This window comes from Gymnoscopelus microlampas (assembly GCF_963454915.1).
Source record: "Gymnoscopelus microlampas genome assembly, chromosome: 24".
Classification (NCBI taxonomy): domain Eukaryota; kingdom Metazoa; phylum Chordata; class Actinopteri; order Myctophiformes; family Myctophidae; genus Gymnoscopelus; species Gymnoscopelus microlampas.
The window spans coordinates 10,166,125-10,190,140 of NC_139961.1; the positions used below are offsets into that span (position 1 = coordinate 10,166,125).

General features: G+C 40.8%; 2 protein-coding genes across 2 annotated transcripts; both read right to left on the minus strand.

Moving 5' to 3' along the window:
• Nucleotides 1-3,002: 3,002 nt before the first annotated feature.
• On the minus strand, nt 3,003-11,619 carry LOC311040535 (cell adhesion molecule CEACAM1-like; the record flags this gene model as incomplete). The annotated part of the gene is made up of 10 exons (XM_084050866.1): nt 11,603-11,619; nt 10,850-10,879; nt 9,519-9,827; nt 8,338-8,664; nt 7,161-7,436; nt 6,514-6,804; nt 5,733-6,017; nt 4,632-4,718; nt 4,051-4,107; nt 3,003-3,091 (listed from the first exon to the last, which is right to left on the minus strand). Exons 3-10 carry the CDS (start codon nt 9,733-9,735, stop codon nt 3,003-3,005), a joined length of 1,629 nt encoding a protein of 542 aa, XP_083906992.1. The 5' UTR covers nt 9,736-9,827; nt 10,850-10,879; nt 11,603-11,619.
• Nucleotides 11,620-12,933: 1,314 nt separating this feature from the next.
• LOC311040536 (uncharacterized protein) lies at nt 12,934-23,413 on the minus strand (the record flags this gene model as incomplete). Its single annotated transcript, XM_084050867.1, has 10 exons — nt 23,388-23,413; nt 20,802-20,879; nt 19,827-20,097; nt 17,642-17,689; nt 16,923-16,970; nt 16,065-16,154; nt 15,817-15,849; nt 15,225-15,527; nt 13,251-13,577; nt 12,934-12,956 (listed from the first exon to the last, which is right to left on the minus strand). The coding sequence occupies exons 2-10, from the start codon at nt 20,802-20,804 to the stop codon at nt 12,934-12,936; spliced, it is 1,146 nt and encodes a 381-aa protein (XP_083906993.1). The 5' UTR covers nt 20,805-20,879; nt 23,388-23,413.
• Nucleotides 23,414-24,016: the final 603 nt, after the last annotated feature.

A 24,016-nucleotide genomic window follows, 5' to 3' on the forward strand; every position in this document is an offset into this window, starting at 1 on the left:
TATGTTTGACCGAGTGCGTTTGTCCGAATGTCCGTATGTATGAGCACGGTCTCAACAGCTGCAGCTGATATTTAACATGTACTTAACAGGAGTAAAAATACTTAAATGTAAATACATTGAGTACAAATATTTAAAAGTATATAACGAGAGTAAAACATACTTCAAAGTAAATAAAACAAGTAAAAATACTTAAAACTAAATAAATTGAATAAAAAAACGTAAAAGTAATTACAATGAGTAGAAAATACCTTAAAGTAATTAGAACTTGTAAAAGTAAAAGTACTTAAAAGTCAATATACTGAGTACAAATTCTTAAAAGTAACAAACTTGAGTAAAAATGCTTAAAAGTAATTACAGTAAGTAAAAAGTAACTAATTTATGTTGAGTTCCTAGTAGGTGTACTTAGTAGGACATTCTGTAGTCCTTACTACAGTTGCACTGTCTTAATAAAGGCCATTAATTGTGTTTCCACCAACTGCTTTCCAATTGTTATACTGTAGTATTTTCTTGTACATACAATAGTTGTATTATGTTCCTATTATAATTATGTCCCTGCTGGTTAATTACTTACAATCCATTTATACCCTAATACCCATATGTTTGCCTTTGAGTTTACTAACTGGATAATAACGCAGTATTTTCTATTAAATTCAAAATTCAATTATGATACACATTTTTAAATAAATAAGAGTTTCAGGCCACTGTGTTTTCATCGTATCAAATATAGTCCTATGTTGCACTGAGCAGAGCAATGGTCACTGAGTTATGGCCATTTGAAGTGTTAAACAAGCGCTGCAACACTGCTGTAGGTTTTTTGGTGTGACTATTTTCATGCCAGACCCCTAAACAGTGTTTGTGCCAAGTATGGTGTGGATTGGAGCAACGGTGCACCTTAACAACGTATGGCCCCGGGGGCAAACTGGCAACAGTAAGCTTGTTTGTACAGCGTGGCCCCTTTCTAGCCTGGTAAACCCTCCCGGTCGCGGAATTATGAAAGAAGAAAGTGCTCATTATGCAGAATGTCCCCTTTCACAAGTTTTCAAATGTATGAAAATCTTTTGAAAATAGCCGATCTACAAGCTCACACTGCGTCGCATCGCGACGCATTGTGAGCTTGTAGATCGGCTATTTTCAAATGGCCGAAATGTATATAGGGCTGAAGTGGTTAACGCATGGTTTGTAATAATAATCAAAATCTACAAAGTAACTAGTAACTAAAGTTTCCAAATAATTGTAGAGGAGTAAAAGTACAATATTTGCCTCTGAGATGTAGTGGAGTAGAAGTAAAAGTACTGAAAATTGGAAAATACTCAAGTAAAGTATAAAAAAAAACTCAAAATTGTACATAAATACAGTACTTGAGTAAATGTACTTAGTTACTTCACACCACTGTCTACCAGGCTAACACCTTGTGCCATTCATATGGCATTCTTGTGTAGGCTCCTTCCAGGGCCCTTTCCTGTTGTGCTGTGAGGGTCCATGTCTCAGCGAGTGGATGAAGGGGACAAAGGAGAGGAGGTCAGGGAAGGTGTGTCACCTCCTGAGGTTTCCTCCTTTTTCAGCCCTCAGACTCCTCTCCTGGACTGAGGAGGAGGGGAGGCTCCTCGTCAGTGGCGTTCGCTGGCCTGGGTCCCGGGGGAGTGTCCTGATCAAATGGTGAAGAACATGGAACATAATATATAAATATATATACACGCACGCACGCACGCACGCACGCACGCACGCACGCACACGCACACACACACACACACACACACACACACACACACACACACACACACACACACACACACACACACACAACTATGTTAAGAGATAGAATGCTTAATAAATGCTTTATTTATAAGAAATAGCATGCAGTTAAAAATCATAATATAAGAATAAACAATAGATAAATAGTAACAGAAGAGAAAAAGACTTACCATGTCCTGAATCACTGTTGTTTGATTTGGATCAGCTATATTCATCAGTGGAATCTCTATGACACAAACATGCAAGCACACACACAAACGCACGCAAACAAAAAGTCAGTTATTTCTGTGAACATGAGAAGCAGTTCTCTGGGTATGATGTTAAATTGTAGCTCTGTAATACAAGTGAATTTTAAAATGGAAAACACAGATTAAATGTTGTTCCTCATTGAGAAATTTTCATTTTAGCAGACCAGTCTTCAAGTGGAGGTCTGAGCACAGGACCAGTAGCCTGGTAAAGCATCTCGGTCGCGTTAATTCCCATAATTATGTGTCTTCTGGCCCCATGCAGGCACTGGGTGGGCGCTTTGCAGAAACCAAAAAGTGGAAGGGCCAATTGCGGTTTCTGCAAAAAGCCCACACAGCACTTGGGGCCAGACCAGTCTGCAGAAAACACATGGTCTACCAGGCTACAGGACCAGTGGTGGAAAAAGTACTCAAAAGTTTTACTTAAGTAAAAGTATCATTACTGTAAGTAAAAGTCCGGAATAAAAAAAAATGCTTGAGTAAAAGTATTCGTATCAAAATGTACTTAAAGTACCAAAAGAAAAAGTACTAAAATGTTTGAAAATAGCAGATCTACAAGTAGATCGGCTATTTTCAAATAGCCTAGTTATAAAATAGGGCTAAAGTGGTCAATGTATGTTTTATAATTAAATTATTTATATCGGCAAAGTAACTACCTAGTAACTAAAGTTTTCAAATAATTGTAGTCGAGTAAAGGTACAATATTTGCCTCCGAGATGTAGTGGAGTAAAAGTAAAAGTATAGACAATTAGAAATACTCCATTAAAGTTAAAGTACCTCAAAATTGTACTTAAGTACAGTACTTGAGTAAATGTACTTCGCTATTTTACACCACTGCTACAGGACCAGGCCTCCTAAACATGTCTTCAATTCTCAGCTTTTTTGATGTGAAGTACCCATGTGTTATGAAAGCTCTCTACAACAAATGATGAGTGCTGACGTTGTTTTTGTTGTCACAGCGAGGTGTCAGAGGTCAAATACCTAGAAAAAAACATTATAACAGACCTAGTCAGTTCTGCATGTTATAGATAGAAACCTGTAGGACTTGCCTTCATATCCATCCGATGATGAAGTCACTTCTGTCTCTTTGCCTCCTGAGTAGAGAAGAAAGGTTCATGTTGTTACAGTCAAGTTAGGAAATCAAAAGCAGCTTCAGACTAGCTTATATACCATTATTCTGTTGGTTTTGCTGTTTGAGGATATAAATATGTTGACAGTGAACTGTCAGATACCAACCACGAAAGTTCACTTCACATTGTTAGAGTTTAGGACTACACACGCACGCACGCACGCACACACACACACACACACACACACACACACACACACACACACACACACACACACACACACACACACACACACACACACACACACACACACACACACACACACACACACACACACACACACACGCCTGACTTTCTCTATGAGTGGGAGAGCACAAAGAGAGACACACAAACATATTTTGTGCCAGCCAGGGAGCATTTTGTGGTGTTACAATGTTTTGAAAAATGTTCAAAATATTGCACATTTTATTGCAAGAGTTTTTGAAAATAGCAGATCTACAAGCTAACAACGCGTTCTGCGGGGGGAGAGCAGGGCAACGGGCAATGGTAGCGTGGGGGAGCACGTGCTCTCTGTGGGTCCAGTGACACACACATCACACTCACAGGTAAAGTAAAAAATACTGTGCATCTAGAAAACAAACACATTATACTCAACACAATATATACACACCGTTTGTATTAAACACTTGGTTTACCCGTTTGCTAAGATGGCTCCTGTCTGCCTTGGCTTATATAGACATATACAGACATACACACACAGACAGGGGCCAAAGCATCTCTGTGCCTGGCCTTTACAGCCTAGTGGAGATAACACTGCGGGTGCTCATTTAAAACATGATGTCTTTCATCATTGCCAAATTGAGAGAACGACACGTACAGCTCACAGCCTTTTCACAAAGACAATGTTTTATAATTATTATTATTATAAATTAGTTGAAGGTTCAACTCCATACATAGTGCTAAAATAAAGTTCTAAAACTCACCATCAGGATTAACCACAGGCTTAGACCCACAGGAACAAAACATCTCCTTAAAATGATCTGAAATTAAATTCAAACACATAATAATAACATAATTCCAGTCAGATCACAAGTGTGAATATTATTTGCTCTTGGCGTTCAGGTCCTGCTCAGCACATCAGAAGACAACCATTTATGCAGTCTAAAAATGTAGTCTGATCAGAGCAATGGTCACAGTGTTACAGCTATTTGAATTGTTAAACACTGCTGCAACACTGCTTTAGCACCCTTTATGTGTGCATTATAGTTTTTTTGGTGTGACTATTCTCATGGCAGATCCCTGAACAGGTAGTTCACAGGCTATACATCGTACATAACATAACAGTGATATGAGGTTTCAGCTGTTGGCTTGTTTGAATACATGTACAGACTACTAGTTCATGCACGCACACGCACGCAGGCAGGCAGGCAGGCAGGCAGGCAGGCAGGCAGGCACGCCGCACGCGCACACGCACGCACGCACAAACAAACACACAAACACACACACACACACACACACACACACACACACACACACACACCTTTAAATCACAAGAGAAACTTACCACGAAATATCAAACCCAGCATCACCGATACCAATGTTAAAACAACACCAATAATACCTCCAATAGTCCATGCCATGGATGTATTTCCTTAAGAGAAAAAACAAACAAAAACAAATTTGTTACTGAGTATAATTTGTCAACAGTTAATTGTCTTTGCAAGGCAGACTATGTTTTTGCTCTTGTGTGCGTGTGTGTGTGTACATAATCTCGGACACCGCAGGACCGGTCGGCATCAACTTTTGCATGCACACTCCCAGTAGCTCAAGGAAGTTACTGCACCCCCCAAATGACTTGCCTTGCCTTACAAAATATAAATATATATTTCATGAATGCAGTGTCCGATCGGCCCATTGGCCCCAAAGTTGAATAACACAATGAGGGGCCTCTAAACAATGCAGAGCGCAAAGCAATTTCACTGACACCTTTGTGGGTGCCACAAATGCTACAAATGCCACAGTTTGTTGCAGAAATTACATTTTTTTTGTGTGTCAGTGAGTGTCAACCAGGATTTTGATATTCCATACCGTTTGCCTTTAATTACCTTTCATAATTGAGGGCGGGATCTATTTCTTACAAAAAACACCATTATCTATTTGTTCACTGCAGTATATCATGAACTCTAATCAACCCCAAATTGGAATTGCATGTTAGGGCCACCTCCAAAAGCACTTAAGAAAAGCATTTTGGGCACAGAAAATGTGAAATGCTGAATCATATGTTGTAGAAAAAGCTACCCCCCCCCCAAATGTGATGAGGAGAATTGTAGTTATGCAGCAATGAACTATCATTTCTTCCAGCTGCAACCATAGAGCATCAATGGAGGCATCAGACTGATATTATAAATTCATCTTCATTACTTACTGTACTTGAGCTGTTCCAACAATAATAAAATTAGTTACTTTTACTGACAGGGCACAGGAGACAAGAATTACCAACACGTTTCAGCGTGTTCAAGTGTCTTCTTCACTGTGCTCCATAAAGACATACGGTACATGAGACGTTTTGTGATTAATGTGTTAGGAGCCATAATACATCAAAAGGTCAACATTGAGCCCTGTAACACTGATTGCATTTCCAAACATTGTGGAGTAAAGTACATACCTTTTAGATAAAACAGATTGTCAAGGGGATCGCTCTGCTCCACACTGACTGGGTTCTTCATTTCACAAAATAATTGTTCAACCTTTCTCCCTTCCTCATCGTTGACGATAATCAACTGTTCAAAGCTCTGTCCAGAGTCAGACACCATCCATTCCCCTTCATCTTTCTTCCAGCGATAGTTGACCGGACCTGAATCTGTGATGTTCCCTTCACAGACCAGTGTGCAGTTGGTAGATTGAGGTGAACAAGGTTTCCTGATATCCACCAATGGCTTTGGGACATTCTCTGTTGGGTGAAAAGAACGAACAAAGCTCAGAATGAATGGTGATGTCTCCAGACTGCAGTTAGAACATTTTGATGAGGAAATTACACGTTGGCTCACGTCCCCAGGTTTCACTCCCTTTCTTGGTCTCTCATAATATGAATCACCTTCACTAATTATTGAACTGGTACAGTAAGTAATGATGCCTAAACATAATATGTTTCACTTTATTAACACCCACTCCCTCTCTGATATGAATCGCCATCCCTAATTGTGAGGTAGTCATCCAATTGATTTAGACAGTCATCGTGAATCCTAACATTTCCTCCTGACTGGTCAGATGTGTATTGAAAAAGGTGGTCAGTATGAATGAGTTCCAACACATAACCTTAACATCAAATGTTAAAATAGGTTGCTTTAAAAATGCAAGTGCATGTTCTATAGTGTTACTAGGCTATAGAATGATAGATGTATAATGTTATATTTCTATCATAATATCCTGGAACATTTCATACTTACTCATCACTGTAATCTTGTGAATCTGGTTCTGCAGTCGACCGTTTACCTCCACAGAATATACTCCACTGTCTTCTATGTTCATGTTGTTGATGATCAACTTTCCAGTTTCTTTATTCAGTTCTGTGCGGTTTCTATATGTCCCATAATAATCCATAGTACCATTGAACTGATCCCATTCTGCTACCTTATTGGAGCCATGTTTCCACAGGATGCCAGTGATGGGTTCAGTAACAGAGTTGGTATCTGGAAGCAATTCAAGGATTCCTCCCAATGGTATGAATGCCACATTTTCTGTGGGGAGATAATAATAATAATAATAATAATAATAATAATAATAATAATAAGGGTAATAATAATAATGTAATTAGGCCTGCAACTTTTTTTGTTGATTGCTGCATTTTGCTCTATAGCCTAATTCCTTCCAGCTGCAATCATACAGGGGGGGCAACCAACATAATAGAGCTGATATTATGAATTCATCTTAATGACTTCTGTTCCAACATTGTACTGTAATAAAGTTTGCTACTTATTGAGAGGTCACAGGAGACAACACAAATTACCAACACGTTCTTTCAAAAATGTCTTCTTCATTGTACTTGTACACACACACATGATCAATTTTATGATTTCTGTGTTAGTGTACATACCTCTTATATAAAATGGGTTGTTAAAGGGATCACTCTGCTTCACACTGATTGAGTTCTTCATTTCACAAAATATATGTTCAACCTTCTTCCCTTCCTCATCGTTGGTGATAAACCAGAATGCAGGATTCCGTCCAGACTCCATCCATTCTCCTTGATCCTCTTTCCAACGATGGAGTGGGAGAAAAACTTTGCTGTCCCCTTGACAAACCAGGGAGCAGATGGTAGATTGTGGTGAACAAGGTTCCCCGAGAGCCACTGATGGTTTTGTAACATTTTCTGTTGGGAAAAAGGAATGAACACAGTTCAGAATTACTGGTGATGTTGTCTCCAGACTGCAGCTAGAACATTGTGATAACGATAACACATGTTGGCTTTGTGATCTTCCCCAAGTAACGGTTGCAGTGCTGATAGATATTTAAAATGCTCTATAGATATTTAAAAGTACTCTTGCATGCAAAGGACAAGCAATTTTCACTGGGTGGCAGCCAATCAAATTGTTGAATGTGACAACCACAGAGCAACATGACACCACATATTGACTGAAACGAGACAATATGTTTATCATGGATAAAATGAAAAGTTGGAGCAAAATATACCATTTCTATTGCACTTTTAAAATGTAAGACGTTTAAAGGATCAGATTGTGTATTGTCATCACATCTGAAACAATTTTAAATATAACTGGAACAATCTGATCGAGATCTATGTGAGCATTTTGGACTTCCATTGTTGCTACTCTCTCTGAGTCCTTACAGTACGCCGCTTAGGCTACCGATAATCAAAATAGACTCACGTTATACTCTCTAGTTTAGACCATAGACTGATTAGTAATCATTCTGTGTTAACTTTAGTCTAAACATATTAAATGCCACCCTGTAGCCCCAAACATGATAACGGTTTGGACAGAATAATACAGATTGAGCGAAGAGAACATGAATTGTACTCACTTGCTAGCAAGTCCACTAATGAAGCACAATACATCCTCATTATCCCACACAGGAGGACACAATGCATACTAACTGGTAACTGCAACCTTGTAAATCTTTGTACTAGGTAGTCCGTTTACCTCCACAGTTTACCTCCACCACCACCATGAGGTGGTGTGCCACCTGGGGCACACCCTCAGCACCCCTAGTTCCTGCGGAACCCTAGTTCACAGAACACAATGCATACTTACTGATCACTTCAATCTTGCACCAGTACCTCAGCTGCCAGTTATCGTTTATCTTCACAGAATATTCTCCATTGTCTTCTATGGTCATATTTTTGATGATCAACTCTCCCGTTTCTTTATTCAATTCTGTGCGGTTTCTATATGTTCCATAGTAATTCACATTAGGACCATGCCGTTCATCCCATTCTGCCACCTCCACTTCACACGGTTCTTGTGATATAGTTGTGATCAATTTTGTTCTTTTCCACAGGATGTGATTGATGGGTTCGGTAACAGATTGGAACAGAGTATCTGGAAGCAATTGAAGGATTCCTTCCAGTGGTATGGATTCTGTGTGGATAAAATGATTTAAGTTAAGTTGAACAGTTAAAGTAGTCAGTAATGAAATAATAGTAGAATGTAGAGTTTAGCAGCAACAACAACTAGAAAGGGGCACTCAGCCAGGTGCATATCTCTGCCAGGCTGGGTTGTGGGCAACGCCCTACTCGGCAACGATGCAAGATGGGAATTGGGAATGATGCAAGTTGAAAATGCATGCCCTACCCAGTTATGTAAACCTGTTTTGCCCGTTGTCAGAGTATCCATTGTCCCTGCCTGTTTGTCTGTGTCCCTTTTATACCTATATGGAGATGTCTGTATCTGTCTGTGGTCTTTTTATGCCCATATGCAGTTATGCTCAAATATGGAGTCCCGGCCCATCTATAGCAACAGAACTATGAAATCATATTGATGATATCAGGGTACTCCATAAATGAGGATTTACGTTGTATCAATATTTTTTGGGGGAGATCCACTGATGCTCCTCTCACTTGGCGCATCACTCCCTCAGGTTCTCTGCAATATGCACGCCGATTTTGAAATCGATTGGCGGTTCTGAACAACCGGATCTCCATTATGCCTATATACTGTTTATGGGCATCACCGGGCACGGCACTCCCTCGGGTCCTCAATGATACGTGCACCGAGTTTGAAGTCGAGCGGTCAGATCAAGATACATGAACTACAGATGCACACACAGACAGACAGATATTTTGTGCATTTTGTGACAGATTTATTTAGCATCAATATTCGTTCATTGGCAACCTCTTGTGTGGGAACATGAGGTGGTGTGCCACCTGGGGGCGCACCCTCAACACCCCTAGTTCCTGCGGAACCCTACTTCACAGGACACAATGCATACTTACTGATCACTTCAATCTTGTAACTCGACTGCCGGTGACCGTTTACCTCCACAGAATAATTTCCACGGTCTTCTATGGTCATATTGTTGATGACCAGCTTTCCAGTTTCTTTGTTCAATTCTGTGCGACCTCCATATGTCCCGTTGTAATTCACATTAGGACCAAAGGACGCATCCCATTCTGCAACCTTCTTCTTCTTCATTGTACTGTCAGTGTTCATTGTCCACAGGATGCCAGTGACGGGTTCAAGAACAGACTTAGTATCTGGAAGCAATTCGAGGATCCCTCCCACTAGTGGTGTGTATGGCAGATCTATAGTATGTGGAGAACATTATTTCAGTCTAGTTGATCAGTTAAAGCTGAGTTGGTAATGAGATTTAGTCTGAAGGGTTTTGTAAAAATATGTATGTCAGACTAAAACTCAAACCAAAACTCAAACCAAAACTCAAAAATCTTTACAGTAGCACACATTACAGTAGCACACATTCTCAAAGACCCAAAGATACATACAGCAGGAGTAAAATATGTGTCAGTACACAAACATACCGGATGTCCTGTAATGCAGTTATTACATGCACTCTACATGCTGTATACAGTATACTATTCTAAGGAAGGAGGATGTTTTAGTCCAACTCAACCATTTAGCGTGATTCCTATGAGTGATTCTGAGGTAGCCGGAATGCTCGCCCCAAAACACACTCGCCCCCATTTTGTTTTGCGGAACTCATACCACTTGGTGCGGAACGCTCGCCCCTAGCGAGGCGGACCATTCGGCCCGTTTGGTGAGAACAGACTAGCCCCTAATATTAAGTTTGGAAGTAGTGAGGCAAAAAACTGTTACAACGACGGAGGCGCCCCGTCTGAAGTGGACGTCGCCGAGCGAGCTCAGGCGAGCGAGTCGCTGTGCCGAACGTTGCAAAGTCCGCTTCAGCTGAATCCGCGCCGTTCGAGTTACGTCCCGATAGGGACAGAATCGTGAATTGTAAGTCATCGCTATAGATATTATAATCCTTTTCATAATGACAATAATATTGTGTAACTAGAAAGTACTGTTCCTGAAGAAACAGTGTGGGATCGATAAGAATGTTGATAGTATCACACTAGAAAGTACTGTTCCTGATTAATTCTGTCTTACCTATTTATATTACATATTGTGATGTCACGTGAAGCTTGACAATCCAAAAACGGGCGGAATAATAATAATAACTAGTGAAGATAACATTAGTGTGATCGCTAAAGCGATCCCACAACTACTAATATAAATGTGTTGGGGGCTCAAATCCAGACCAAGTCACATCACAAACTGCTCAAATAAAGTTCTCAAACTCACTCACCTGTATCCAAACACTCCACTAGACAAGGGCCTGAAATGAAATCCAAACACAGTGATAACATATAATAGTGATTTACTGTAAATTTGCACATGTTTTGGACATGTGCATGTACATTATACATAAACATGCTGTGGCAAACCATGGGAAACAGGGAAAACAGCCAAGCTAATCCAATACAGGGATGTTAAAATAATTATTTTTTGATAATAAAATCAGTCAAATCAGGCAAAAATAAGAATTAAATACTTCCTGTAAACACAAACATACTGTGATGACAAAGATCAAGGGTTCCCAAACCTTTCAAGCCACGACCCCCCAAAATAATCATATTTGAACTGCCCCCCCCCCCCCACCACCCCCCAAATAATCATATTTGAAATGGGGACGCCCCCCACCCTGACAAGCACTTTTAGTTTGACTCGGTTTCACAGATAAATATTGTGAAAATGGCTGATCTACAAGCCTGTAGATTGGCTATTTCACAATGTTTGCCTCTTTCTTAGGTAATATTTGACACGTTTTCCAATGTTGTATTCTAAATTGTAACTTTAGAAATGTGCATATAGCCAACCCTGTATACACTTATACTGTACGTTGGTTATTTACTGTTGAGTGAGAAAACAAAGTCGTTTAAGCTAATCATCTGGGGATCCCCCTAAGATCATTTGGAGACCCCGACCCCGACCCCCAGTTTGGCAACCACTGACATAGATAAGACCTTTATGAATATAAATAAATCTTGATTCCATTCACCTGTTGGGCCGCACGATGCTCCAGGATGACCTGATTTTAATTAGGGAGACACAATTGGTCTGTTAGTCTTTAACTCTTTATCCAACTCAAAATGACGGTCAGGCGGTGTATTTCTTGTTTTAAACTTAAACAGTGCATCAAAATATGTATCTGAAAACATTGAAGTGCTGCAGCATTATTTGCTCCCCTCTCTGTCCCTCTCTCCCCCTCAGCTGGTCTCTGATCAGTGCAGTGTGTGTGAGTCCAGCGATCCCATAGCTTGGAGGGAACGGGACCGTTGGCTAACACTGTGAGTGGTTACTAGCCTGGTAAACCCTCCCTCCGGAAATCTCATTTGTAATTTATTTCAGGAGTGAGTCTGGCATGATCGCCCATTCTGCAATTTTGGCTGTGGGCTGGAGTTGGGCGGGAGTAATACCGTTGACTGACAACCCCTTCAGCCAATCAGCACTGTCCCACTTCAGCCAGTGCATTTTTACCACTTCCAGACTAATGTGACGCAACGGGACTTTTGAGACGGCCATGCCCAAAATAGGTTGCCTTATTCGGATACATGTGTGTCACTGCCTTCCCCTGCCGGTTCTCTAAATTTTTATTTCTAAATAGGCTCTGTCATGATTAATTGACCACATATATGAAGTTAAACAACTAAATTCTATCCAAACGATATCTTATAGCCAAGTTAGAGTAAAAAACAGCAGAGGGCGCTGTTTTTCCTTTTCATTTGGCGATGGGTTCCCAGATTGCCCCGATTCAAGTAGTGTTTGAAGCTCCAATACGTATGTTATAGTTTTTGTAGGCTTATGGTAGTCCTATAGTGACGCATTGTTTAAAATGGTGGTTCTCAAATATTTTCATGTCAAGGACCCCCCAAATTATAATGTATTTGTCCACAGACCAGCATCTGAACATATTTTGTGCCAGGGACCGCCGTACCAGATTTCTGTTAAAAAATATTCCACATTTTTCACTTTTTTTCAAGAATGTTTTTGAAAATAGCAGATCTACAAGCTCACAATGCATCCGCGTTGTGAACTTGTAGATCTGTTATTTTCAAATAGCCGATTCGTATATATAGGTTTAAAGTGGTCATGTGGCCTAGTCGCTTCTTTTGGGCTTGTTTTCATAGACCTGGTTGCTTATTTCTCTCGCAAAATGGCAACACTGGTTGGAGGAGATGCAAAAACAATTCGGCTGAGGAAAATTGCATTCAACCATCCACCTGTGCGGCATTAATAAAGTGATAATGATGTTAGGAGACAAACAAAAGCTCCCATTCTACACTGCGTTAAGACTCAAGATGAGATCAAAGCCGATCTAAGGCGCAGTCACTATCTGACTTTTCTCACCTTACCTAAAATAACAATGTGGTGCAAGACAGTCACAAATACATTAAGAAATCACACAACATGGGCACTGCTGGTGAAACTGACAACTGGACTGTCTTTAAACTAGCAATTTGCACCATTTTGCATTGGGTGTAAGATATAGGACCCATAGTCATTGAAGTATGAGTGTCGGGACACATTTTTCCAATGTGTCCAAATACGTATCGTCCGAACATTCCAAAACATGACAAGTTTTATGGTCAATACTGAGCCATGTAGTGCAGTGATTCAATTTCTACTCATTGTGGAGTAACACGTACCGTAGGTAAAACGAAAGGGATCACTCTTCATCACACTGACTTGATTCTTCATTTCACAAATTAATTCAGAAACATGCTCCAAGTCTTTATAGGTGAGAAACAACCTTTCAGGATTCCGTTTGTGTGTCTCCCATTCCGTGGCGATCACGTGGCCATCACGCCGAACTAAACGGCGCCAGCGATAGGTGACCAGACCTGTATCTTTCATTGCATCATATGAAAGTGTATTACGTATATATGTGCGATTGACGCCGCAGACCAGTGAGCAGCAGTTAATTGTAGGTGAACACTCTTGATCGGTGGTCACCAATGGCTTCGGGACTTTTTCTGTGGGGGGGGAAAGAATGAACACAGTTCAGAACTAGAAAATATTGTTCCGTTAAAGAAACAATGTGGGCTCGCTTTAAAGTACTTAAAATAAGTACAAATTCAGTTTGACTTGGTATCTCTGTCTTTGTGTTGTGTGTGAGTGCAGACTTGACTCCGGTTGATCAGATTGGGAGCACCCGTTATCATTCTCCTAATTGTCATCAGTTACACACCTGCTTGCATAGCTGATGGTAGTAAGGGGATGGAAGGAGATTTCGTCCAGAGATTTCGCCCATTTTGCAGAGATTTCGCCCATTTCGCGGAGATTTCGCCCGCTACAGTTAATAATAGATAGTGAAGCTAGCTGGCCGTTTGTGTAAGAGAATGAGAGAGGGTTAGGGTTCGATAAAAGCTCTCTCGCTCTCTCTCTGTGTGTGTGTGTGTGTGTGTGTGTGTGTGTGTGTGTGTGTGTGTGTGTGTGTGTGTGTGTGTGTGTGTGTGTGTGTGTGTGTGTGTGTGTGTGTGTGTGTGTGTGTGTGTGTGTGTGTGTGTGTCTTCCTTTTAAGGACCCCAATTGAAACAAGCCTAGAAGCTTTCTTGTGGTGTTTATCCTTTTAGGTTCTCCTGACCCTAACATTGGGTTCACTATCGTGACCAAGCTGTATGTGTCATTCAAGGGGGCTCTTGCTTCATAATGCCTCGATCAAACCCTCATCCTTACCCTAAGGCCCATGAGGGTGATACAAATGTGAACTCAGTGGGGGGTTAGCATGAGGTGAAGTTCTTGGGGGGTGATTAAAATGTGAACTCAATAAAAACTGTACAGTAGAACAAGTTGTAAACGGAGCTATGCAAATAGGGAAATAGTTAAAGAGAAATTCCCCTCTTAAATAAAGCCATATATAATGAATCTCGCACTACTGATTGATTATATAATTGCAGTGCAGTGGTAATTTCAATAGAATGTATCTAAGCCCCCCTCTCCCTCTCTCATTCTCTCACACAAGGTAATTTCAATAGAATGTATCTAAGCCCCCCTCTCCCTCTCTCATTCTCTCACACAAACGGTGGGTGAAAGCTCTGGGCCCTTTCGCCCGGCCGGACGTTCTCCCAAAAAGTCGGAGATTTCATCCAGGGTGAAAGCTCTAGGCGAAAAGTCTGGTAGTGGGTGAAAGTTCCGCTCAAAACACGGACGAAAGGGATTTGGGGCGAAAGGTCTGGTTACCACGTGTGTGTGTGTGTGTGTGTGTGTGTGTGTGTGTGTGTGTGTGTGTGTGTGTGTGTGTGTGTGTGTTTGAGAGCGGGGTATGGGGTGTAGGGGTGGGGGGAGTTGTTTGGGGTTATGTTGACCAATACACACCATTAGTGTTAAATTGGAGCTTGAAATTGACAAAATTATTGCCATCAAAATCTCACCCATTTACACACACATTCATACACTGATGGCGGCGGAAACCATGCAAGACACCTGCTCACTCTTTAACAGAAAAGATGATTCCATCCCACCCACTTTTTCCTGAGGATTTCGTTTTTCACCTGAGGTATCACTATGCAGCCATTGATCAAATAAAACTGAGTTCCCCTTACATAAAAACCTATTGGCCAAGTTAGATTGATTTAATGTGTGCAAAAATCTATTGTTCACAGGACACAATGCATACTTACTGATAACTTCAACCTTGTAAGTCTTGCTGAGCAGTCGGCCATTTACTTTCACAGAATATACTCCACTGTCTTCTATGATCATATTGCTGATGACCAACATTCCAGTTTCTTTATCCAATTCTGTGTGTTCGTTAAATGTCCCGTAATCCACATCAGGATCTTTATGCCATCCTGCCACCTTATTGGGGCCATTTGCCCACAAGATGCTTGTGATGGATCCGGGGTTAGTGTCTGGACGCAGTCGAAGGGTTCCTTCTACTTGTATGTATTTCACATCTTGTTGATGTGGAATATCGTGTGGAGCTGTGTGGAGAAAATGTTTTTTTTTGTTAAAACCTCCAGTGCAAATGAATAGTCACTGATTACATTTGCCTGCCACTTCAGATTAGAATTATAATTTGTGTGTGTTATTTTCACAGTTTTTGCACAGAGGCAGGAATGAATAAATGGAAGCAGTGTTACAAAGAGAACGCATCTATCCATTTCCGTACATGAGTTTTTATTTTTGTCTAAGCACTTGGCTGAGGGCACAAGCTCTTACAGTGCTTGTGAGGTGGGTTTTAGAACAAACATTTTTATAAACATTACTCACATTCAGGATTTGGCAAGGAGGTTCTTCCTCGGTCTGCTGGTCACACACACACACACACACACACACACACACACACACACACACACACACACACACACACACACACACACACACACACACACACACACACACACACACACACACACACAAACACACACAAAATAGCATGACATTTGCTTGTGAAATTGCATGCAGCTGTTGAGTAACTTTGTAAGCATGTATAACTTAAAATAATTAAAGAAACTTACCATGAAACATGACACCCTGCATCAGCGATATGACTGTAAGGATGACACCAACACTAATACCTACAATAATACCTCCCACAAGTCTTTTTCCTTAGGAGAGAAGGAAAAACATATTTTGGTTTGCACTTTTCCCCAACTTTTTTTGCAATCTGCAAAATAAATGCTTACCAACAGCTTCACTTCTTCAATGTGTTCATAAAGGTGTCTAATAACACCTCTCAATTAGTTCCGAACTCGACTCCTCAGGAAACTTTGTGGGAACCCCAAGAATAAAAATATACCACTCAACAAAAATGAATATGTGAAAATTATGGTGATGGATAGGCCCCCTGAAAAGTAGGCATGGATGATTTTATGGCCAGGGAGTCATGTTTACTAAAAACTAATGGTTGGAATGAATTCAGCACAGGGCGTACCGTCTGAAGCGGACTTCAGCCATGAGAGGCACCGCCAAGCGAGCCGCTGGGCCCGCGATTCGCCTTGCCAAATGTCGCAAAGTCCGCTTCAGCTGACTCAGCGGCGTTCGAGTTACGATAGAGACAGAATCGTATATCTTCATTTTTTCATTTAATTTGTTTTGTAATAACAGTTTTGTAAAGCCTAATTTTATTTTTATTTCAGTAACTGAAAAGTTTCTTTTTTTTTTTTTTTCAATTCAAAATTCTGTTAATTCGTTAGTTGTAGTTAATAATAACCCTGACACGGTCGCACGCACGCACGCACACACACACACACACACACACACACACACACACACACACACACACACACACACACACACACACACACACACACACACACACACACACACACACACACACACACACACACACACACACACACAAATGTAATACTTACTTTTCTTCATGTTTTGTCGAGCTTCTCGCAGCTCAATCCTGGAAGAATCTGAAATAATACAGTACATGTCAGCATATCACTACAATGACAGCACAGTGCTAAAAGCCCCACACACAATTAATTCTAGAGGGTGTGTTCTAATATTTGTCCATAGTCAGATAACATTAACTGTTGATTAATTATAGAAAATGCAATGAGTGAATTCATGTGGAGTTGTGTCATGATCCCAGGAATCCAGGGAAAGAAAGATTTTGATTGTATGATCTACGGTTCAAGAGTTATATGGAAAATAGCGGCCTGTCATAGCGCCATCATGTGGCTGTTTTTAAATATTTGGGGGGAGGTTCTTCATTGGTCTATACTGGAAGTGTGAGTGCAAAGTTTCACGTCCAACTGCGCCAGAGATTAGTAGTACTGCGCACACAGGCGCGCACGCACGCACGCACGCACACACACACACACACACACACACACACACACACACACACACACACACACACACACACACACACACACACACTTGACATTTTGTCATCTGCAATTTGAACAAATTAAAGTTTGTTTTTATGAAAATAAACCTTTTATCTAACATGACTATGGGTACATTTTGACCAAAAACACCAGCGATGTCACCAAGGTAATTACAGAATGTCTGCAGATATCAGAGAGATCAATTTCATAGTTTTTAAGACAATTTTAAGACCAAATGTAATACTTACTTTTCTTCATGCTTTGTTGAGCTTCTGGCGGCTCAATCCTGGAAGAATCTGAAATAATACATGTCAGCATATCACTACAATGACAGCGCACACGGTGCTAAAAGCCCCACACACAATGCATTCTAGAAGGTGTGTTCTAATATGTGTCTATTATAGTCAGATAACATTAACTGTTGCTTAATTATAGAAAATGTAAGGAGTGAATTTAGACTGAAAACAAGTGGTATATTGTAAGATAAACATGACCATAAAAATACATTTTGAATCACAGTGATTTGGCCTATACCTCACTCTATTATGTGGAGTTGTGTAATGATCCAAGGAATCCAGGGAGAGAACGTTTTTAATTGTATGATCTACGGTTCAAGAGTTATACGGCAAATGTCATAGCGCCATCATGCAGCTCTTTTTAAATATTTGGTGAGGAGGTTCTTCCTTTGTCTACTGTGAGTGCAAAGTTTCACTCCCATCGGTCCAACTGTGCCAGAGATTAGAAGTACTGCACATTACACACACACACACACACACACACACACACACACACACACACACACACACACACACACACACACACACACACACACACACACACACACACACACACACTTTTTTTTTACAATCATCGCTTTGACAGGGTCAGGTCAGGGGATGGGGCTCTACCCTAATTTTGCCAAGAACAACCATGGCAATTATTAATGGGAGTTTTTATAACGACAGTTCAACAGAGAGACTGAACGAACTGTCACTCATAACATTCCTCTCCCATCAACCAATTTCCCTATTTGGCTCTGTTCCAATCAGATCAGTTCAGCTCATGACAGTGTCCCTTTAAAACATGCCTCCTCCTTCCCTAACTCTCTCATGCTATCTGTTCAGATCACCCGCCACCTCCCCGACACCGCCCAGCAGCAGGAACCACCAGGAGGCCCTATCTACGGGGGCGGGCTCCAGAGCCCCCTGCCTCATCAGGCAGGATCTGATGTGAGACCACACATCGATTCTCCTTCGATGGGGCCCGCGCCAAATGATAATTCATATTACTGTTCATGTTTACCAAATTACTTATTGTAATAAACATCATTGCATTCATTCTGTGTGGTGTGAAGTCTCTCTTAGGTTGAATTGGAGGCGTCCATTCATGGGTTGGGGCAACAGTAAATGAGAGTCTAATCAACAAGGGACAGGTGAAGGCATTTGAAACCAATCACACCATGTCTAAAGAATGGGGCGTATGCAAACTTGGAGGCTTGTTTAAATTATATCCACAAGTTTCCTAGGGGTTGTGGGCATCACTTCCTGTCGATTTGATTGGATTGGATAGGATTTGATTGGATTTGATTGGATCAAATTGTCAGGAAGTGATGCCCACAACGCCCTAGGAAACTTGTGGATAAGCACAACAATAACAATAACACAATAATAAACATAAATGTTCCGATCAGACACTTAGCATAAACATTAATTGGGTGTGAGGCGTAGTAAGGGACCTGGATATTGTAGGGGGCACTGGCCCAAAAAAGGTTGAGAATCACATGAGCATTACAATCTACAAGAGTGAAAACGGATAAGCATCTGTGTCATTTTATTTTTTTTGCATTGGCAATAAAAAAAATTGCAGATATTCAAGCTCACAGCGCGTCACTTGAAAAAGTTTGAGAACCACAGATTTAGAAGGCACTTGTAGAGTCGGCCTCAGGTCTTAATCATATTACAGCGTCTAAAGGAGCTCCTCAAACCCCCGACCTCCACCCGCTCCCTCCGCCCTAGAAATTCAAACACCCTCGAACCCCACACAACAAAGCTCAGCACCATGGGGGATCGGGCCTTCTGCTCAGCTGCTCCTCGGCTGTGGAATGCCCTCCCTGACCTTCTGAGAGGACCACAGTCCGCTGATGCCTTTAAAAGGGGACTAATGACTTTTCTTTTTAACAAGGCCTTTGCCTAGATGGACTCAGTGATGCCGTGTGTGTTTGTTTTAACTTTTTAAACTTTTTCCGTGTTTAGCTGACCTTTGATCTGAATTTTATTCATTTCACTGTTTTATTATTATTGTTTTTTTCTGTTTTTAACATGTAGCACTTTGAGATTTGTTTCAAATATAAAGTGCGTTACAAATAAAATGTATTATTATTATTTATTAAACGTATTAGCATTAACATAACGTATCTACCCTCTCTTCACTTACCTTCGGGTGCAAAGCACTTCAGCAGATCATTCCTGTTCATCTTCTTCAGAACATTCACAGTGATCTTAGCTCCGTTATTGGGATAAGCCTGCATGATCAGACTGACGGTGTCTTTCCTGTCAGCAGTCTCCAGGCGGAACTTTGTGAGTGGCTGGAGGCCTTCCAGGTAAACAGGCAGTTGCAGGCGCCACTTGAAACTCTGGAACTCATTTTGATCCAGGGCCTCCAGAGATTTCAACATACGATCCTCAAGTGTTTCCATAGTTGATTCCTGGTACACAGTATGTTAACATCTCATTTTCTTAACGCTTTAGGTATGAAGACTGGCCACTATAGCTTTCTGAAGTTGTGTATATCAGAAAAAAACACATTAAAGATGTACCAAGATGTACCTTCACCCAAAAAAAATACTATCAATTACACACCCCATGAAGCCTTGAATTGATGGAGATTCTTTTCCTAAACATTCCTAAACCAATAATTTGATGACTGGCAGAGTCTCGGAGACTCAGTAGGAGACCCAATTGAGTCTCCTACTGACTATGATTATTGGCTTAGGAATGCGACAAAAAACAAAAACAAGTGTCCATGAATTCAAGGCTTTATCAGTCGTGTAATTGATAGAAAATAATCATTTTTTGGGTGAACTACTCCTTTAATGTATATTTCTACATTCAATGGTTCACAAACCTATTTGATGTATATACACTACATCTATTTAATTTACATATGGACATGGTCAGTGAAAGCAAAGCCATATAGATGAAAAATAACTGTTACATTAGATCATGGGACATGATCCTCCGTTACACACAATAACGGAGGAGGCTTTTCTGAAGACCATCTGTACAAACTGATTCATGAGATCTTTGAATTCTCACAAACAGTATGTATTACTTACTACACTGCATATCTACTGTAACGTGTAATTCAACATGCCCGACTTCAGGTAGTTTGGTTTGATCATAAACATACCATGTTATGTGTCCTTTATAGTAGTTTTAATGTTGCGAGATTCCACCAAGTGTCCACTAGATGGCAAACCTTAACCACCTGAGAGAGAAAGAATGGCAGAGAGAATAGGGATAAAGTCACTGTGAGAGAAATACAAACAATATGAAAATAAGAATATATATTCTCCTTGAAGAAAATTCGGAAACATTAAAACTCTATACTAAATGTAGAACTAAAAAAGGGCATCATCGGACCCTATAGCTCTGCGCCAGGCTGGGTAGTCATCCCAGGGCTGTGTCAGTCCCACCTACACGTCTTTGAAGCCAGCTACAGGCACACATTGTATTTTATTAATTAGGCCTTGTGTGGTAAGGTTCCTTTGTATCCACCCTCGCTTTTAGAACCAAAGGTTACTGGACATTCAACACGTTCACACACATTAGATATACCAGTCCAACAGTGAACAAGGAAAGACTGCTTTCAATTATTATGTTCCACACAAATGGAACAAACTTCAGGACTCTCTGAAACTGGTTCGACTGGTCTCCATAGACACTTTTAGGGTGCTTCTTGAGGACACATTACATAGTGACTGCACCTGTTTCATGTAACCCTATTATTAATCTGTTTTAATTTGGTTCAAATGTTTGTTATTGTTTTAATTATATGTATTGTATTTCATAACTGTACTTGTTTTCATGCTGTAATCAGTGTGTCCTTGAAAAAGAGAGCTTGCTCTCAATGGGCTTTCCTGAATAAATGAAGGAAAAGAAAAGAAAAGAAAGAAAGACAGTATGGAATATCAAAACCTTGTATCCGCAACAAACAATGGCATTTGTATAATTTGTGGTGCCCCCTATAGGTGCAATTTGGCTCTGTGTTGCTTAGCGGTCCCTCAATGTGTGGTTCAAATTTGGGGTAGATCATACTTGATTCATTTGGCCCCTCCTGCAAACTTTGGAGGCAATCATCAAAATGGAATATGAAACATTTGAATGATTCATTCGTATCACATGACTACAGGTACAATATGTACATATTTGCAGTGTTGGGCAGTAACATGTTACAAAGTAATATAGTACTGTAATATCATTACTTTCATGACATTCAACACGTTATTAGTAACGAGTAGTGTAACTTATTACAATTGCCAAAACAGTCATATTATTACTGATCCAAGCAAACTTACAGGCATTGCGTTACAATGAACACAATTAGATAAGCTCACTCTTTCTCCTATGTATAGTTTGTCTTTGAGCAGTGGTGTGTGTCTGCCCAGCTGTGTACAGAAGCCCAGTCAAGCGCCATAGAAGGTTGTCACATCAAAGAATAGATCTACAAGCTATCAACATGTTGTACGCATTGTTAGCTTGTAGATCGGTTCTTTTTGAGCATGCACATTCACTAAATTATGATTGTACGTGCAGGTCAGGGGCAGAAGAAGAAAGGAATACTTTGAACACTTGGCAGTATATGTCATTATTTTTTAGCTTGTGTCAGTTAAAGATACAAATGTTGTCCATTGTAAACTTTGTGCGACCAAAGAATGACTTTCAACCAGTGTTGATTTCGTCGACTAAAACTATGACAAAAAGTGTCCACCGACTACCTTTTTTCATTGACGAAAACCAATTAAAAACTAAGCTATGATGACCAAAATTATGACTAAATATATTGACAATTTTGTCAACAAATAAAAACTAGACTAAAATGTTAGGGAGGGACTAGTGGAGAAGAGATCTGGTAGAACTAAAAGACAAGTCATTATATGTTTGGTTGCGCTCGGGTGTTGTGCTCTGAAAATAGCAGATACAAGCTCACAACGCATCGTGGAGCGACGCGTTGTGAGCTTGTGGATCGGCTATTTTCAACATGCAACCAAGTGTACAATCAGCCATTACGACGCCATCGAGGCACCGCCAAAATACATTTTAGTTGGCTAAATTAACTGTAGATTTAGTCGACTAAACCACTGCAATAAAGACAACACACACTTTCACACAAGGCAAGCCCTTGCATGCAGAGTCTGAGGCACACGAACTGACCGCCAAAACAAATCCCTCATAATGTGGGGTCGTAGTATCCACAAGTTTCCTAGGCTGTGTGGGCATCACTTCCTGTCGATTTCATTGGATTTCATTGGATCAAATCGACAGGAAGTGATGCCCACACAGCCTAGGAAACTTGTGGATAAAAATGTTTGAGAACCCCTGGGGGGTAGGGATTACCAAATCCCTCCCCCCTAGTGTGGAAGGCACACCCACACTTTTCCCACAAGGACATTTTCCTGCACCTATGGGTGCTTGGACTGACATGCACGAGGACACTTTTGGCACCTTTGGGTGCGTGCCGTGGACTGCACGTGTGCAATTACACACATGCACATCACATCATGCAACACAACATAATTTGCACATGAAATGACTGCAATGAAAATAAGCCGCTGGCTTTTTTGTGTCCATCCTTTTGATAATGGTGTGACAATGTATGTCATTTTACATATGTTTTGTTATCAATAAAGATGTCAAAGTCAAGATGTCAAGGTCATAATAAAATCAAAAGATGTGTTTTTGGTTTCCTGTTTCCTGAATCTAAAACAGTTCATACCTTACCAAGAGTCCTGTCCGTCCATGGTCCTTGTCTGTAGAGAGTGAGACCGAGTTGCTGTAGACTTGAATAGCATGTAGAGTGTCTGTATCACACAGCATGAGATTACAAGATGATACAGGATCCTGGTTAGACTGTTTCCTATCCACTGATGTAGAAAAAGATTATACATGGGGGAAAAAAAGAAAATATTCTGTGTCAAGGGTAACAGGAAAGGTGGGGACCAAAACATTCTGGGCACTAGGGAAATGTGGGCATTTGGGGGGGAGGGGGGAGTGGGCACGAGGAAGACTGGGCACCGAGAACACTGGGCACTAGGGAAATGTGGACACCTGAAGTCTTAGGATTTTTATTAAACTTTGTCAGTTTCTGAAGTGCTGTTATTTATGACCTGGCGTTCGCCGTTGTTTGACCACGCGCCCGTGTAACACCCGGGATTCAAACTCCAGTCTACCACATGGAAAGCCAACATCACATCCACTACTAGACTAAAGGGAATTACTCATAGCCCAGGGCTGTGGACGTGCACGGTGGTACCGCGTGCAATGAGCAATGCAACACTGCCCCAGGGGAGATATTAGTGAGCCACTCCGCTACACTCGCACATCAAACACTGCGTTGTTTCACAT